Here is a 16,707-nt window from a genome sequence, read left to right as displayed (position 1 = left end):
ATCTACACAAATCTTACTTAACCCAGGTGCAAATAATCTCTCTCTCTCATGCATTCCCACTACTTATTCTTCCCCATATACCAAAACCAATCATGGACCAACAGGCACATACTCACAGCTGAGTCACTGGGAAACACAAGCACATACACTCCCTTATCATGCATTCCTCACTGGTGCAAAAAGTACACTACATTTTTGCACACTACAAACTCTCTTGCAAACCTCTTGTATACCTACAACTCACACGGCCAATCTTCCACACGCACTCCTCCCAAAATGCATTCTTGCAACTTACTTATCGCCAAGCACTTATCTTGGATTTCCTCACTCTCTTCCTTGCTCAACAAGTCATTCTCGCTTCTAGCAACTTCAGTCATACCCACAAAGTTCGCCACAAACACACTGCTATCATGAATCCTTGCTATCTTACTAACCCCCTTTCTAAGAACCCCTTTATCATGCAACAACCCTTCCCACACATGCATCACCCTTACTGCCCGCACACTGGAGAACCCACCCAACTGAATCCCTTTAACATCTAGTTTCCCGAATTCCCAGGCTACACACACTTGCCAAATGACCTTCCACTCCACATGCCTTGTCTACTCACATCTATAACATTTAATTTCCCTATCTCTCTGACACTCACTAGCTAAATGTCCCGTCTTCCCACACCCAAACCAAGCTCCTAACACCCACCAACATTCATTCTTCTTATGCCCTGGTTTCCCACATCTCTAACACTTCTGCTCCCGCTCACAGCTAACTGACCCTAACCTTTTGACACTCACACTACTATCTCTTAGGGTTCACCATACTTATGCTACTGGCCCTAACGCTCCTATCAACCACTCACTCTGCCATTCACCTCAGCCCTTCTAAAACTGCCTCTCTATAGTTCCTAAACTCAGGCATACACTCATTCACTCCTGTCTTGACGCTGACACTTCTGCTTTCTTTCATACACCTATCTAATTTGTAATCCTCAACTATCATTCCATGTCAACCTCTCATTTGTCCATCTTACTTTTTCCTTACATTTCAAATTTATAAAGTCATACAACCTCTCAGGCACAGTAACAACTTCCTCATTAACTCCTTGTATTCATTTACTCCCTCATCCCCAAACTTTTTCTTAGCTAATGTCTCTAACTGGCATGCATACATCGACAACGACTCACCATTATTCATTCTGGCCTCCTCAAAATCATTCTTCTTTCAATACCTAACGCTATTCTTTGCCCTCCTACCCTGCTCCATAATCCTAGTCTTAACACTCTCATACAACACATCCCCTACATTCATCATTATCCCATACATACTCAACAAATATCCTGTCAAAAATTCCCCTAATTCCCTAACCCAAACTCTCCTATTATCCCCATACTCTGCTGTACAGTATTTCTCATATTCCTTAAAGAAGTCCCCTATATCCCAACTACCATATTCCTCATATCATGCACATCGAGGCACCTCCCTCATATAGGTACACAGCCTTTTGTATTTCTCGCTCACTCTCACTCTCACTTCTGCTACTTCCATCCTGACTTCTCTTAAACTCTTCCGAATATGGCGAATCCACCTCCATACCCACATCCAGACTCTTAGCCACGCCCTTCCTACCCTTCTTCTTGCCTACTTGTTTCCACCTACAACTATCCGAATCACTCTCATCCTGTCCTTTACTCTCAGCCCTTTTCCCAATGTCCTCAGTCCTTATCTCACCCTGTCTGTCATCCTTACCAATCTTCTTCCCTTTAGTCTTATTTTTCTTCTCAGTTTCCTTCTTACCCTTGTCCTCAGTTCTGTCCTTGTCCTTTGTCTTTCCCTTCTTTTCCTCACTTATCACAAACACATTACCCTCTTCACTCATACTCTCATTCACTTGCCCTCTCACCTTTATCACTCCAAGCCCACCACAAGACCTAGGAAGCCTACCTCCAACAGCCCCCTATCCAAGAAGTCCATTAAATATTTCCTGCACAGTAATCATCATCAACCGCTTCTCATCCATTTTCTAAATCATTTGTTCTTCAGCCCCTTTCACTTCCTCTTTCATTCCCTCTTCCTCATTCCTCATCATTCCTCTCAATTCTTCCAACTCCCTCTTTTGCTTTTCACACTCAATCCTCAGTCTCTCATTCTCCACTTCACCTTTTCCTTGGCTTCCCTCACCAACTGCAGTTCCTCCCTAAGCCTTCCATCCTTACCTCTTCAGCAGTCATACTAACCTCACTGTCCAAGTCGTCCTGTTACAGCCACACCAGCAGTCCCTGTTTGGGCGCCAAAAATATTATGTGGCTGGATCACAGGCTAAAAAAACAAAAGCAAGCAAGACATCTCCACATTTACGTTAACCACTCCTGGCTTACAAATTTTCCCCAGCCACACTTTTCCCTTTACTTTACTTAATTACTAACAGGACACTTGGTTCAGCAAAATAAAACAAAAATTTCAAACATATTTACTCACCAGGAAACTTGACACAATCAGGCGAGAAGCTGTGCTTTCAACACGGTATGGCCGTTGAAAGCAAACCAACTGTCACCAACAAACTGCTCATCCAACACGACAAACACAGACGGACACAAACGCAACACCAACACTGTCACCAACAAACCGCTCATCCAACACGTCAAACACAGACAGATGCAAACGCAGCACCAACAAATGCAACAACAGATGGATACCGGCATGACAGAACTCAATTACTAAAATACCCCAAAACTTATGTGAAAAGCACACAGACGACTCTACTGACTGACCACTTCTCACTCCAAATGCCTTCATTGACTGACTACTCCTGACTGACTCTGTATGCTCGGCGACTCAGCCACTCAACGAGCCAACACGCCCGACAAACAAGCAGTTCACTCTTTAACCACCCACTCATCATTCACCTCCCCCACCTCTCTCTCTCTCTCTCTCTCTCAAGCAATCCTTGAGAATGTTCTTAAATGCAACCAATTCGTTAATTCCCCATAGTATAAAAGAAAAGCATAGTTAAAAACTATTTAAACTAATAAGAGACAAATAGTGTCTCGATATATTTGATGACAGAGCACTAGTTCTACCTCAGTGCTATGAAGAGGATAGTCCCACCTGAAGGGAAAAGTCCCAGCCCGTACACAAGGACAGCTCTATGGAAACACTGAATTTTTATTATTTTATTATAAAAATAGAATTTAAATGAGTGATTACATATCTACACTGTGACTCACAAACATTGGGGATGGATTACCCCTTACTTTACAAAGAAATTTGAGTGGCCACACGACCACGAGAATCTTAAAAAATCTCACAAAATTCAGAAAAATACTTCATCATTGACACATGAACATAATGGCAATGCATTATTACTCAACCACAGATATCAAACAGTACACTAGAGCCAGTAATGGCAAAGATATGGAACGATTACTCACTGGACTTAGCCATGGTCATCGAAGTCACTCACAACTCCTTTCCTCAGAAAACTAAACAAGCTAGTACTGGAGCCCCCTCTGCCCGTGGAATTTAACGGGATGGCTTGAAGCAAAAGATGATTGCGGCTTGTGGGGCCTTTTTATACCCGTGCAGACTAGTCAATTACATTAGGATTTTGATTTATAAAAAGGACATATTATCTTCTTGTATATAGAAATTAATTTAACATAGCGTGCAGGGGAGTGTTCCACGGGGAACAAGAGTGACTAAGGAATAAAGCACAAAAATGACACGAGAACCATCTCGTTCTTGTCGCCAGGTTATCGAATACGTGGCACTTTGCCTACCAGCAAAGGCTTACCTACCAGCAAAGGCAGGAATATGTGTGGAGAAGCGGGAAACAAGTGAATAGAAAAATAATCGTTGTGAGAGGAATTTCTCACAGTTGCTTCCATATGCAATCACCACAACTATTAATATCTTCTTTTATGAGTTACGACGCAAGGTCAGGAGTTAATGCTGTCTCGACTGGAAGAGATCCACGGAAATCATGTTGTGCTTTACAACATTCTCATATCGCCATTATATATTACTACTTCTATTATTATTATTATTATTATTATTATTATTATTATTTTTATTATTATTATTATTATTATTATTACATCTTTTGGCCCTCAAGCTATGGGCAAATGTACATAATTTTGATCCTAAGGATACAAAAATTCCAACGATATCTTGTTTTGTTCTACTTAGAACTTATCTGAAAAATTTAATGAATTGGGACATATAAATATTAGCTTTTAGATTATCACCATTATTATCATCAGTACTTCCTATTGTAACATTCAGTGTGCCCTATGGATTTTCGTTTCGTGTTCACAGCATTCCTGTTTTCCCATTACTTGGGTTAACATCTATGGGTGCATGTACACTCGGCAAGGAAAGTTAAGATACAGTTTTTTTAAATCTTCGGACATATATTGTTCAATAATGCCGCACCTGGCAACTCTTGAAAGGGGGCGGAGCTTCAAAATCATAGCATTTGTTGCTTTCTAGATTTCCATCAACTTTAAACCATAAAGATTCTGTTGAGGTCCTATAATCATTTATACTTGAATGTAGAAACAGGCTCTATATTATTCGTTAGTGTTGGTTTGGTAACATCAGTTCAGGGTAGAATATCGATCATCCTTTTTTAAAATTCTACTGTGAAACCTTATTTATATGTAATGTTTGACACTAAACTGACCGTAAAATTTCATACGTAATTAAAAACGGATCTTAAACGATTGAGGAAGAAAGGGTTTTAAAATTTAGGCTTTACTTGTGGAAATTGTGAGGAACAATACAGTAAAGAATAAAATATTATGACGATAGGGAGAAAGCGCAGCAGCATAGGCCTATCGATAGAGATAATTAATTCATTATATTTACTTGAGAGATTAAGTGATAATATTATTTTTCCAAATGTTTCAAAAGTGGAGAGAGAGAGAGAGAGAGAGAGAGAGAGAGAGAGAGAGAGATGGGGAAAGAAATTTGGAAGAGAGGAAGAGAGAGAGAGAGAGAGCACGCACAAGCATAGGCCTATCTATAGAGATACTTATTCATTTTATTTACTTTGAGAGATAGAGTGATAATATTTTTTCAAATGTGTTTTAAAAGTGGGGAGAGAGAGAGAGAGAGAGAGAGAGAGAGAGAGAGAGAGAGAGAGAGGAGTCAAAATCTGCTCATGTGAAACCTTAGGCTATTTATAACTATTTAATTTCATTATATTTTGTTGGGAGATTGAGTGGAATATATATATATTTAAAGTATGTTTTAGAAGTGGAGAGAGAGAGAGAGAGAGAGAGAGAGAGAGAGAGAGAGAGAGAGAGAGAGAAGAGAATTATAGTACTGGTGACGGACTTGTGACGGGGGGAAAGGAAAGGAAGAAAATATAGGAATTTAGTATCTCTATCGATAGGCCTATGCTTGCGCGACATGATATGGCTGCCAAGATCGTGCTGCACTATGTTACATAAAATTGAAGGATCATAATATTCAAGTTAATTCTCTAAGAAAATGCATACCCTAATCTTGATTACATCCGACAGTTGCCGTAGCATTCAAAGATTGTAAAAGACGTGGAAAATTTTAGACACAGGGTGCGGTCATTCTTGCTCTCTTGATATAGTCTTCACTTTTGAAAATCGTGTTTCATCCACAAATCATTCACGAAAAAAGCTGTTTTAAGTAAAAATATTTATTACCACAAATAACTAAATATGTAATGCACAGGCAATTAAAGTTTTGTATCGTGGGAGATCTTTCAGCCTCGCGGAAAAGAAATGCAGTCGTGTAGGGCTGTAGGCTACTACGAACTGCTTTGTAATGGGAGCATATAGCCAGAAAATCTTTGAGCTGAAATGCTACTTTAACCTTGATTAAGATTATGTTGAAAGACAGTAGCTTTGTAAACAGCAACTAGCATTCGATCCATATCAATGTCAAAGTAATCAAAGTGTTGAAACCCGTTACGTTAGCCAGTAGGTATCCAGTGACTTTCGCTTTCCCGCTCGAAGTTCTAGGGTTCCTCCTCGCATCATAGAAAAACGCTCTTGCGGATGCAACTAAGATTTGTTCAACCTACCTAGTCGTCGCAACATTGAGTGCCATTGACGTCAGCTAACTTTAATCGCTTTGGAATACAAACATAAGTTTGTAGAAACTAAAATAATTGCATTCACCACTTACGATGATGTAATATATCCCTGTTCATGAAGCAAAACGAGTAAATATTGTCGTCGTGATACATAGTACTAAAATCAGAAATTCACATTCTATCTACTAGATCTCTATGAACAAATCCATCTGAAAAATTCCAATTACTTCGGACATATATCGTGTTTTTAAGTATCTGAACGCTTTTGTTTTGCAGTTTTAACTTATATGATATAATGTGCGGTATATTTTCATATTCTAGAGTAAATTTAGCGATATTATGTCTTTTCAGTAAAAAACAAATGGGAAATTGGATGAACGAAAGCTAATGAAAACTGTATCTTCAGTTTTCTTGTCGAGTGTACAATTGGCAAGGAAAGTCAGGATACAGTTTTTTTTTTTTTAAATCTTCGGACATATATTGCTCAATAAACGAGAGAAAATGTTTTAAAATTTGGCAGCACTTGTGGAAATTATGAGGAACAATAGAGTAAAGAATGAAATATTTGACGAGAGAGAACGCGCGCAAGTATAGGCCTATCGATAGATAACTTAATTCATTATATTTACTTTGAGAGATTGAGTGATAATATTTTTTCAAATGTTTCAAAAGTGGAGAGAGAGAGAGAGAGAGAGAGAGAGAGAGAAATGAGGAAAGAAACTTAAAAGAGAGAGAGAGATGTGGTGATGGGGAAAGAAACTTGGAGGAGAGAGAGAGAGAGAGAGAGAGAGAGAGAGAGAGAGAGAGAATGTACAAACATAGGCCTATTTATAGAGATACTTAATTTATTATACTTACTTTGAGAGATTGAGTAATAATATCTTCTCAACTGTGTTTTAAAAGTGGAGAGAGAGAGAGAGAGAAGAGAGAAGAGAGAGAGACGAGAGCGAGAGAGAGCAAAATCTGCTTACATTAAAGCATAGGCCTATTTATAACTACTTAATTTCATTATATTTTCTTTGGGAGATTGAGTGGTAATATATATTTTTAAAGTGTGGTTAACAAGTGGATAGAGAGAGAGAGATGAAGAGAGAGAGAGAGAGAGAGAGAGAGAATTATAGTATTGGTGACAGACTTGTGAAGGGGAAAGGCAGAAGAAAGAGCGGGGTGAGTGGTGCCACAGGTTCCTAGGGAAACTGGGTGATATGGCTGCCAAGATCGTGCTGCACTATACTAGATCAAAATTTGAAGGATCATGATATTCAAGTAATTCTCTTAGAAATTCATACCTAATCTTGATTTCATTCGACGTTTGTCGTAACATTCAAAGATTGTAAAAAGACGCTGAAAATTTCAAAACACAGGCTGTGGTCATTCTTGTTCTCTTGACATAGTCTGTATTTTTGAAAAACAATCGGTTTTCATCCACAAATCATTCACGAAAAAAAGCTGTGTTAATAGAATTATTTATTACCACACATAACTCAATACGTATTGCACAGGCCATTAAAGCTTCATATGTGCAAAAAAATGCTGATGTGTTGGGATCTTAGAGCCTCGTGGCAATGTAATGCAGTCGTGTAAGGCTAACTACGAACTACTTGTAACGGGAGCATAGCCAGAAAATCTTTGAGCTGACATGCTACTTTAACCTTGATAAAGACTTATTTTTAAAGAAAGTAGCTTTGTAAACAGCAACTAGCATTTGATCCATGTCAACATCAAAGTAATCAAAGGTGTGAAATCCATTACGTAAGTCAGTATCCAATGGTTTTGTTTTGCACTTTCATATTATATGATATAATTTGCAATGTATTTATATTCTAGAGTAAATTTTAGAGATATGTCTTTCCCGTAAAAAACAAATGGGAAATTCGTGAACGAAAGCTAATGAAAACTGTAGGTATCCTGACTTTCCTTGCGATGTACTACTGGTCAGAACGTGGACGCTGAAGACAGTCGCCTGTCAGCTAGTAATTACCCGAGCATATCTATATTTTTTCCAGTTAATTCAATTTTACCAGGTTTTTGTTAATTAAAGAAACTATTATCTTACCCCAAAACTATATGTCACCTCAGTTACCTTGGAATGTATCGGATTGCTTACCATAGAAGGTCTTGTTACAAGTACACGATATCAAAATAACGATTCCAGGAATTATTACGGCTTATCGGACAATCATAACACAGCTGGTGCACATGAGATAATAATGCTCACATATACTACGCTTTCGTTTCGCCTTTACTTGGGATATGCCACTTGTTCGAATATAATTTATGTAGGGTTTGTTATGGGTTTGGAAATATTTCAATAAAACTGTAAATTATTTATAAAAATACTACATACTAGTATTCATAAAACACTAACGATATGGGGGAAAACGTAAATAAATAATATAATAATGATAATCAAATAAAAGTCTTCGATTATAAGGCACAATGGATACTTGGCGAAATGCCCCATGGAAGTTGTGTTAATCAATTCCAGCGGAAGAGGTTTCGAATTCTGTGCCATATGCTCTGTATTGATTATAAACTGTAATAGCTTTCAGTCAGCTGGCTACGTTTAGTGTCTGGAAGAACGGAAATGAAAAGCTTTTTCTAAAGAATCGAGCATTGCTGTTCGTTTGATGAATTATTTTGAGTAATACCTGATCAATAAATTATGATAACACTGGTAAAGTATGGAAATAGATATTAATTCAAACAATCTTATTAGACAAGTGGTCACAAAGATCATCAAGTACTTTCCAAATTCCCAATTTCATATTGAATTCTGATGTAATATTGTAAGGGAATCGGGACACTTGTTTATATCTAAAAAAACCGCAACGCCTAAGTCACTCCACTAAGGTAGTAAGCGAATATGGTGTGTCGGTCGAGATTCGACGATTTAGCCAAGAGAATTGCATTACGTGCTCGTTTGGGAAAGGAACTCAAGGTAGGAGTCACTCATTATTTTTGTAAGATACCTACTGGGATAATACTGCATGCTTGAAAACCGGTTTTAGACATTCCGTATTTGGAAAATATAGTAGGTTACTGTATCACCAATGCCTTTGGCAACCCGCGGGACAGCGGTGTCAAGGGCACTGACTTGTTTAACCTGGGACACAGCACCGTGGGTTAGGCTTTTCATGAGTTAACATTTAGTGTATTTAATTCATTACTTCGGCCCGTGGTTTGAGAATAGTCTTATAATGACATGTGCTAATAACTGAATACTGAGGCAAGGGAGACAGGGTACCTAGGCCCTATACCTACCTAGCCTAGTAGCTATGCGTAGGCTACTACAACTTTGGGGTATTTTAAACCTTATTGTCGGATTACTAAGCGTAGTAACGCTACATTACCTAACCTAGTAGGTAGCTCTGGCCCAGGGCCAAACAGTAGATAGGTACTAAAAGTGAATCGTCCGGAGTTTTATCAATTGGGATAACCTATTATGTTGGGTAAAACTGAAGACTACTAGGGTAACCACCCTCCGGGGATGAACATAAAAAACAAACGGTATTTTTACAGAAGCTATCCGCTGTGGCCTAGACTATGACAATGACGTTTTCATATGTTACTTACTGAACAAGAATTTATACTAGTAACTATTATTCGGACGACTGTAATTAACCCCCAGGGGCCAGTACTAAAAACGGCGAAATACATTGGATGCCCCAATCCCTAGTGGATGTCGTATCCGCGGTTTACGTTCCTTGCAGTTCGTGCAGAACTATTCTTTAGAATTACCCTGCAAGAAACGTAACTGCGGATACGACATCTACCAGGGATTGGGGCGTCCAATGTGTTTTGCTGTGTTTAGTACTGGCCCTGGGGGTTAATTACAGTCGTCCTAATAAAAATATAAGACTTAAAATTCTTATTCAGTAGTTAAAACTGCATAGAAAAACCGCAACTGCCATAGTCTGGGCTGCCGCAGATAGGTACCCTAGATCTACCAAACAAACAAATAAGTAGGTACTCTAACTAGCTATAAATGTAAGCTAAAGTCTTATTCACTCGATATTTAATTGGTGAAACAAAAATACAATTACAACTCTAAGCATACCATTCAAAAGATTGAAGTTTCGTCAACATAGTGTGTATATGAAAGCCCCATACGAACTAAAATAAGCATGTGACGCTCTTCGAAAAATATGGTTTCAAGGCAGTTTTGAAATCCAATATGGCGGCTATCGTATGGCTGGCCGGTCTAATCACGGACTGTCCTCCATCTTTCCCAGCCTTCCCAGCACTCATTTGAACAATGTTAGCGTATATTAGGCTATGTTTATTGATCTTACTCAAGATTGCAGTTATAATTAGCACAATAAAACAACATTTTGTTGCCTATATTAGTGAAAGTATGAAACTTGTTATTCCCAGGGTCAAGGTTTGAACTGAATTCATTTTTACCTTGTAATCTGTGGTTTTATCCTTACTGCCATCACAACTGAAACTCCACAGTGCTTATTTGATTGTAATTATACACATTTTGGTCTTAATTCACTCCACGTTGCACTTGAACCACGTTGCTGTTCCTGGTCCATAAGCGCTCACTCCACAAACACAGTTACAAGCAGCAGACGATGACACTATTTATGATGTGCAAAGCTTTATTCCCTTAATTGTTTACTTTACTCATTATTTAGTTTAACTTTACTTTGTTATTTCAAAATGTTTATTTAATTCATGTCTATTATCCCTTTTATGCAACCAAATTATGCCAAAAAATTACAGATATTTCTAAAGTAGATACAATCCAATGTTTCTAACCTTGTCGTACATCTGGCTGCCGAAAACCATCGCGGAGCAGACGATAATTAGTGGTTTATATATATATATATTTTTTTTTGCTAGCACTTTTCATTGATTTAAGTCTATATTAGTATTTTGATTTTTTTAATAACTGTATGCCAGAAATAAATATATCCTTTAATGTTTGCATGCTAAGAATGGCAGAATCATCGTTGCCATATTAGTGGAGCTTCACACATACGCCGATGCATTATCATAAACTGTTTCCATGGATTCTAGTTGTCATAGTAATGCTATAATGATAAAATTGCTTTCCATACATAGGCTAATTTCTCAAATTTCCACGTTTTGTGTAAGTCTTATACCCAGTTTGGAGGGTTAACACATACCAATTGGCAACAGAGAGAGAGAGAAAGGAAGGTGAAGGAAGGAAGAAGGACAGGGGTGGCGGTGGAGGTGGGGGGAGAGGGTAGGCGGAGCTTTTTACGCGTGTTCGTATCCATTTCTGGGTAATGGAGTTTTTGTCTTTTGGTACAAGGACAAGTGTTGTTATTCTTTACGATTAGTGATTCATGATACCCTTATAAATTACGGCACTGGGTGTAATACACTATAGCAAAATCTTGTTCTGATACGAGTGTTTGTTACAGAAATATTGCCAAAAAACGTGCTTGCACTGTCTCTGAAACTCATAGTAGGTATGCTGCTTAGTTGTCAATCAAGTTTTTTGTGGTTGGCATCTTAGTTTTTACAAAAACACAGCTGTTTAATAGCTCTCCTATGGATGAGGGCTAGCCTGAAGGATTGGATATTTTTTACGTTGGCTAGGAACCAATTGGTCACCTAGCAATGGGACCTGCAGCTTATTGTGGGATCCAAACCGCACTATATCGATAAATTATTCTCTATCACCAGAAATAAGTTCTCTGATTCTGTGTTGGCCGAGATGGGAGTAGGACCTCGGACCACCGGTTTGGCAGGTGGGTGCACAAACCACTTGTTCAAAGAGGAACTCGTATGATGGAAAAACCATGTAATAGCTGTCTCAGGGGTTTCACCCTTCGAGGAGCCTAAGGATTCCATTTCGAGGAGCCTTAGGATTCCAATACTGGAACATCCTGGAGGTTATGCAAACTCTAGGTTCTACCTGTTCCGCATTTCCCGGACAGAAGGATGGGTTCCAGTAATTAAGTGACTGATAAAGTTTATCGTAGCACAATCATCGCTACCAAGTTCGTGTGGGGGAGAGGCATCACCGATAGGTAGAATTAATATCTCAAGGCCTGGAGGTTGACCAGTATCCCCTTTCGAACTAATAGTTCTCAGTTTTTGGGTGGAGAGTGTCACCTCGGACGTAACACGACTCCAAAGGTCATTAGCTCACATATACAGAATGACCCTTTGGCCGTGACTGCCTGTGTAGTGGACGTTTCTGTCCATTAAATGCATTCGGTCAGTAGACAATGATCTGGTGGAGAGGTTGTCAGAACAGAGGGAAAAATCTCTGTAATTGCATGTTTACATGCATGGTGATGTACATTGGACTGGTGATTGGGCGTGTGAATATTGCTTCACACTGACTAATCTTCAGATGAATCAGGAGCAGTGAACTGGATGAGGCACATAAGAACTCCAATCTGATAAGTGAAAATGTACTCTGTATCAGAGTAGCCTTGACGGACTACCACCAGGCACATAAATCAGTCACGTTACAGGAAACTGACTGTGGATGGGGGATCTTCCTCTGACCTTGGTAGAGTGGGAGTGCTCAATAACTAAGGTTTTGACGTAGACTCAAAAGTAGCCTGGAACTTCAGTTGCAGTTGGCCCCGGAATCTGGGATAATGTGTCAATGCAGCACAGGTCATGATGACAGATACATTTTTTAATCTTGCTCAGTACGGTGTGAGTACAGTGGTCCCCCCGTATTCGCGGGGGATGCGTACCAGACCCCCCCTGAATAGTTAGAACCCGCGAATGTTGGGAACCCCTATAAAAACGCTATAAACAGCCTTTTGTTCATGCAACTTACCTGTCAGATATATATATAGCTGATAATTTCCGACACCGACAGAATTTAAAACTTACGACACACGTAGTGGGAGTCAGGTGGTTAGTACCCATTCCCGCCGCTGGGAGGCGGGTATCAGGAATCATTCCCATTTTCTATTCATAATTTTTCTGTCGCCGGTGTTGTGAACATCTGTTTACAGCACCTCCGTCTGGATTTGGAAACTTATTGCTACTTGAGTATCCCTTTTGGTTCTTTTTTTTGGATTAATTGATTGGATCGGTGGCTAGGCACACGTTATTAGTGGATTGATTTGATTTTGGTTTGGATTTTTCTTGGAATAATATGTCAGGGTCTAGTACAGCTAGCGCTAGTTCTGCTCTAGAACTGATTGTAGAGGTAGGCTACTGAAAGCTTCAGTAGACCCACATACGGTATGTAGAGTTGCAGGGAGCATGAATGTGTGTATGAAAGCCGTTGCAAGGAGTGCGAAAGACTAACAGATTCTGAGTGGAAGGCGTATGAGACCTATCTTAGGAAACTTGAAAAGGATAGGTTAAGGAGGTCTTCCTCCAGGAGTGTTTCAGGCGTTCAAGATATTAATGTTTCTCCTGTTAACCCTCCTTCTGTTAATGCTGCTCCTACCCTGTAGTTTTGCCTCCGGGCCCTGAAACAGTGTCTGTAGAGAGTAATACTTATCCTTAATATTGGAGTCGATTCGTAATCTAGAATCAAAAGTGTTGGCTCTTGAGAGCAAAAGTGACGTGCAAAAGTGCAGTGTACCCCTTGTGTAGTGGAGGGTGCGTCAGATCGGCCTCGTTTCGCCTCTAGGCCTGGACCTCTGCTTGACTCCCAGGACCTGGGGAGGGAGCATGTCGAAAGCCGAAGAGGGTTACAAGGAACCCCCACCGATCTGACGTGCCTTCGGCAGTTACTGATGAAAATCCCCAGACTGCCAGGGAGCGTGCGCGTGCAAGCCTCCTCAAGGAGTGTTTTTTCGTCATCGGAGGCTTCATCCCCACGTAAAGGGTGGAGCTCTCAAGGTGCTTCACGTCCGCTGAAAAGGACGGCGCGTAATGTTGACGCTTCACGTCCTAGTTCGCCGCTTTTGCGATCTTCGCCTGACAGTGCGTTTCGCTGCTTTTTCCGCCGCAGAAAAGGCGTAGAGAGTCTTCGGACTTGGATTCAGTTAGCTCGTGTGAGCGATACGGTCGCTCCAGAGCTCGGGAAGAGGCCGTACCTGGGAGGAGGAGGGGGGCGTCCCCTCGCCGCTCTCCTGCTCACAGGATCAGTCCCTCCCCAGAGCAGGAAGATTCGCCTAACAAGAGAATGATTCAGTCACTGCAGCAGCAACTTCAAGACGCTCTTGCTGCTAGAGAGGCTCTTCCGCGTCGTAGGAAGGATGAGAAGCTTCCTGTGAAGAAGTCAAGACCCGCTCTTTCTCCTCGCTCGCCTCTCTCTTCGTTCGAGTCTCCCTCTAGAGTTCGTTCTGCTCCCCCAGCAGCTCTCTAGAGGCAGGTGAGAAGTTGCGCTTCTCGCTCTCAGATGATATATCTCCCGCTCGCAAGTCTTCGCATGTTCACAAGCGAGTGATCGACGCTGAGCGCGCTTCTGTGCAAGCGGAGCGCGCTTCAGGGTGCCGCCAGACGCGCACCTGTTGTGGTACGTGCACCAGTGAGCGGCAGCCGCTCGCTGACGGACGCTCGCGCGCACCAGTGGAAGCCAAGCGTGCACTAGTGGACGCTCGTTGCGCGCCAGTGGACGCCAAACGTGTGTTGGTAGAAGTCGAGCGCGCACCTGTCGGCGCCAAACGTGTGGATTCGGACGCCAAGCGCGCGCTGGTAGACACCAGTCCCTCACCGATGCAAGTTCAGGTGGATGAAGGAACCCTTCATGGTCGTCAGTTTTCTTCAGAGTTTCCTCCTACTTCTCCAGTTTCTGAGGAAGGAGTTAGCGACGATTTAGTAGAAGCAGAGGAAAGAACAACAAACAACTACGGTCTCATCGGACTATAAAGTTTTGATGCGTCTGCTACAGTCGGAGTTCGGAGAAACTTTTCAACCGGAAGCCCCCATCGTACTCTCCTTCTCAATTTTCTTCTTTAAGGCAACGAAGGCATCGGGTTCATTAAAATGAAGAAGTCGCTTTCCACGAAGCAAGCGTTCCGGAAAGTCAATGATGGATGGAGAAGAGGAAAGCGTCAGGAAAGTCCTCTTAGCTTTACCGCCTTCAAGACTCTGCGTAAAGGAGGCATGTGGTACGAGACAGGAGAGGACATAGGAGTTAAACTACCAGCCTCTGCTCAAGGTGACTTTGGGAGCATCGTAGACGCCTCCAGAAGAGCCCTTCTGTCTTCATCAAAAGTCAACGTGGACCCATAACGAGTTCGACTTTCACCTAAAAAGGCCTCTTTCAGGACTCTAGAGGTCTTCAACTTTCTTGACTGGTGTCTTGGAGTTTTAGATGCAAGGTCAAGAGCTCTGATACTATTAGTCTGGGGGAGCTGTCCAGCGTACTTTCTTGTATGGACAAGGCCGTCAGGGATGGTTCTGAGGAGTTGGCTACGCACTTTAGCTCGGGGATTCTTAAGAAAGAGAGCGCTCTTTTGTAACTTCACGGCCAAATCCGTCTCTCCAACGCAAAAGGCGGACTTGCTCTTCGCTCCTTTCTCAGACCATCTCTTTCCCCAGGCTATGGTTAAGGACATAGCTTCAAGCCTTCAGGAAAAAGGCAACGCAAGATCTTCTGGCTCAGTCTTCTAGAAGGCCAGCAGCTGCTTCATCTTCTGGAGCTTCGTTTGCCAAGAAATCGAAGCCCTTTCGTGCTGGACTGGACTTCCTCGAAAGCAGCCTCCCGAGGAAGAGGCTCTTCCAGAGGAAAAAAACCCCTGCTCCGTCAAAGAGTAGAAGTGAGTCGGAAGTCCTTCAGACGCCGGTAGGAGCCAGGCTTCTTCGATTCGCGAGAGCCTGGGAAGAGAGAGATGCCGACCTTGGTCGCTGGATGTCGTGAGGAAAGGGTACAGGATACCGTGCTTGAAGTCGCCCCCGCTATCCTCAACACCAAAGGATTTGTCTCCCTCTTATCGAGGAGAGAAGCAGAAACGTGCTTTTTCGATCTGCTGGAACAAATGATCGAGAAGCAAGCGGTAGAACAGGTCTTAGACCTGGAATCACCAGGGTTTTACAACGCCTGTTCCTGGTGCCGAAACATTCGGGGGGGTGGCGACCCGTCCTCGATGTCAGCAGTCTAAATCTCTTTGTGAGAAAGAAGAAATTCAAGATGGAGACGACTCAATCGGTGCTGTCAGCTTGAGACCGGGGGATTGGATGGTCTCACTGGACCTCCAAGACGCGTATTTTCACGTCCCCATCCATCCCCAATCAAGGAAATACCTGCGATTTGTCCAGAAGGGGAAGGTATTCAATTCAGGGCACTTTGCTTCGGTCTGACCACAGCGCCGATGGTTTTTCACCATTCTAATGAAGAACGTGGCAAGGCTGCTTCATTTGGGAGAATATCGGATCTCTCTCTACCTAGACGACTGGCTTATTCGAGCCTCATCGCGCGAACGGTGTCTGGAGGACCTGCACACGACCATGACGTTAGCAAAGTCCCTGGGGCTTCTGGTAAACCTCGAAAAGTCGCATTTGACGCCGTCTCAATCTTTAGTCTATCTGGGGATTCAGATGGACTCAGTGGCTTTTCGGGCTTTTCCGTCCCACCCAGGGGCGACAACTTCAATGCTTGAGAAAGTGGCGACCTTTCTGGGGAAGGAAACATGCTCGGTGAGGGAATGGATGAGTTTGCTGGGGACCATTTCCTCACTGGAGAAGTTTGTTTCTCTGGGAAGGCTCCACCTCAGACCTCTTCAATCTTC

The 16,707-nt window shown here is 41.8% G+C and overlaps 2 protein-coding genes across 2 annotated transcripts in view; one reads left to right on the top strand and one right to left on the bottom strand.

Annotated features, from left to right (window-relative positions):
* Nucleotides 1–1,450: 1,450 nt before the first annotated feature.
* Nucleotides 1,451–1,873, bottom strand: LOC135201159 (transcription elongation factor A protein-like 4). Its single transcript, XM_064230036.1, has one exon. It carries the CDS (start codon nucleotides 1,871–1,873, stop codon nucleotides 1,451–1,453), a length of 423 nt encoding a protein of 140 aa, XP_064086106.1.
* A 7,267-nt stretch (nucleotides 1,874–9,140) lies between these two features.
* The window catches only part of LOC135201671 (cold shock domain-containing protein CG9705-like), a 154,455-nt gene continuing 146,888 nt past the window's right edge, over nucleotides 9,141–16,707 (top strand). Inside the window, exon 1 of the mRNA XM_064230789.1 lies at nucleotides 9,141–9,195. The gene's annotated coding sequence lies outside the window, so the exon portion shown is untranslated. The remainder of the gene's footprint in view (nucleotides 9,196–16,707) is intronic.

Source organism: Macrobrachium nipponense, chromosome 28, assembly GCF_015104395.2.
Source record: "Macrobrachium nipponense isolate FS-2020 chromosome 28, ASM1510439v2, whole genome shotgun sequence".
Classification (NCBI taxonomy): domain Eukaryota; kingdom Metazoa; phylum Arthropoda; class Malacostraca; order Decapoda; family Palaemonidae; genus Macrobrachium; species Macrobrachium nipponense.
This window is presented reverse-complemented; position numbering and strand designations above follow the sequence as displayed.

What these genes read in the sequence shown, in the direction of transcription:
- LOC135201159 (XM_064230036.1), bottom strand. Translation starts at nt 1,873, where the DNA reads ATGAGTGAAGAGGGTAATGTGTTTGTGATAAGTGAGGAAAAGAAGGGA.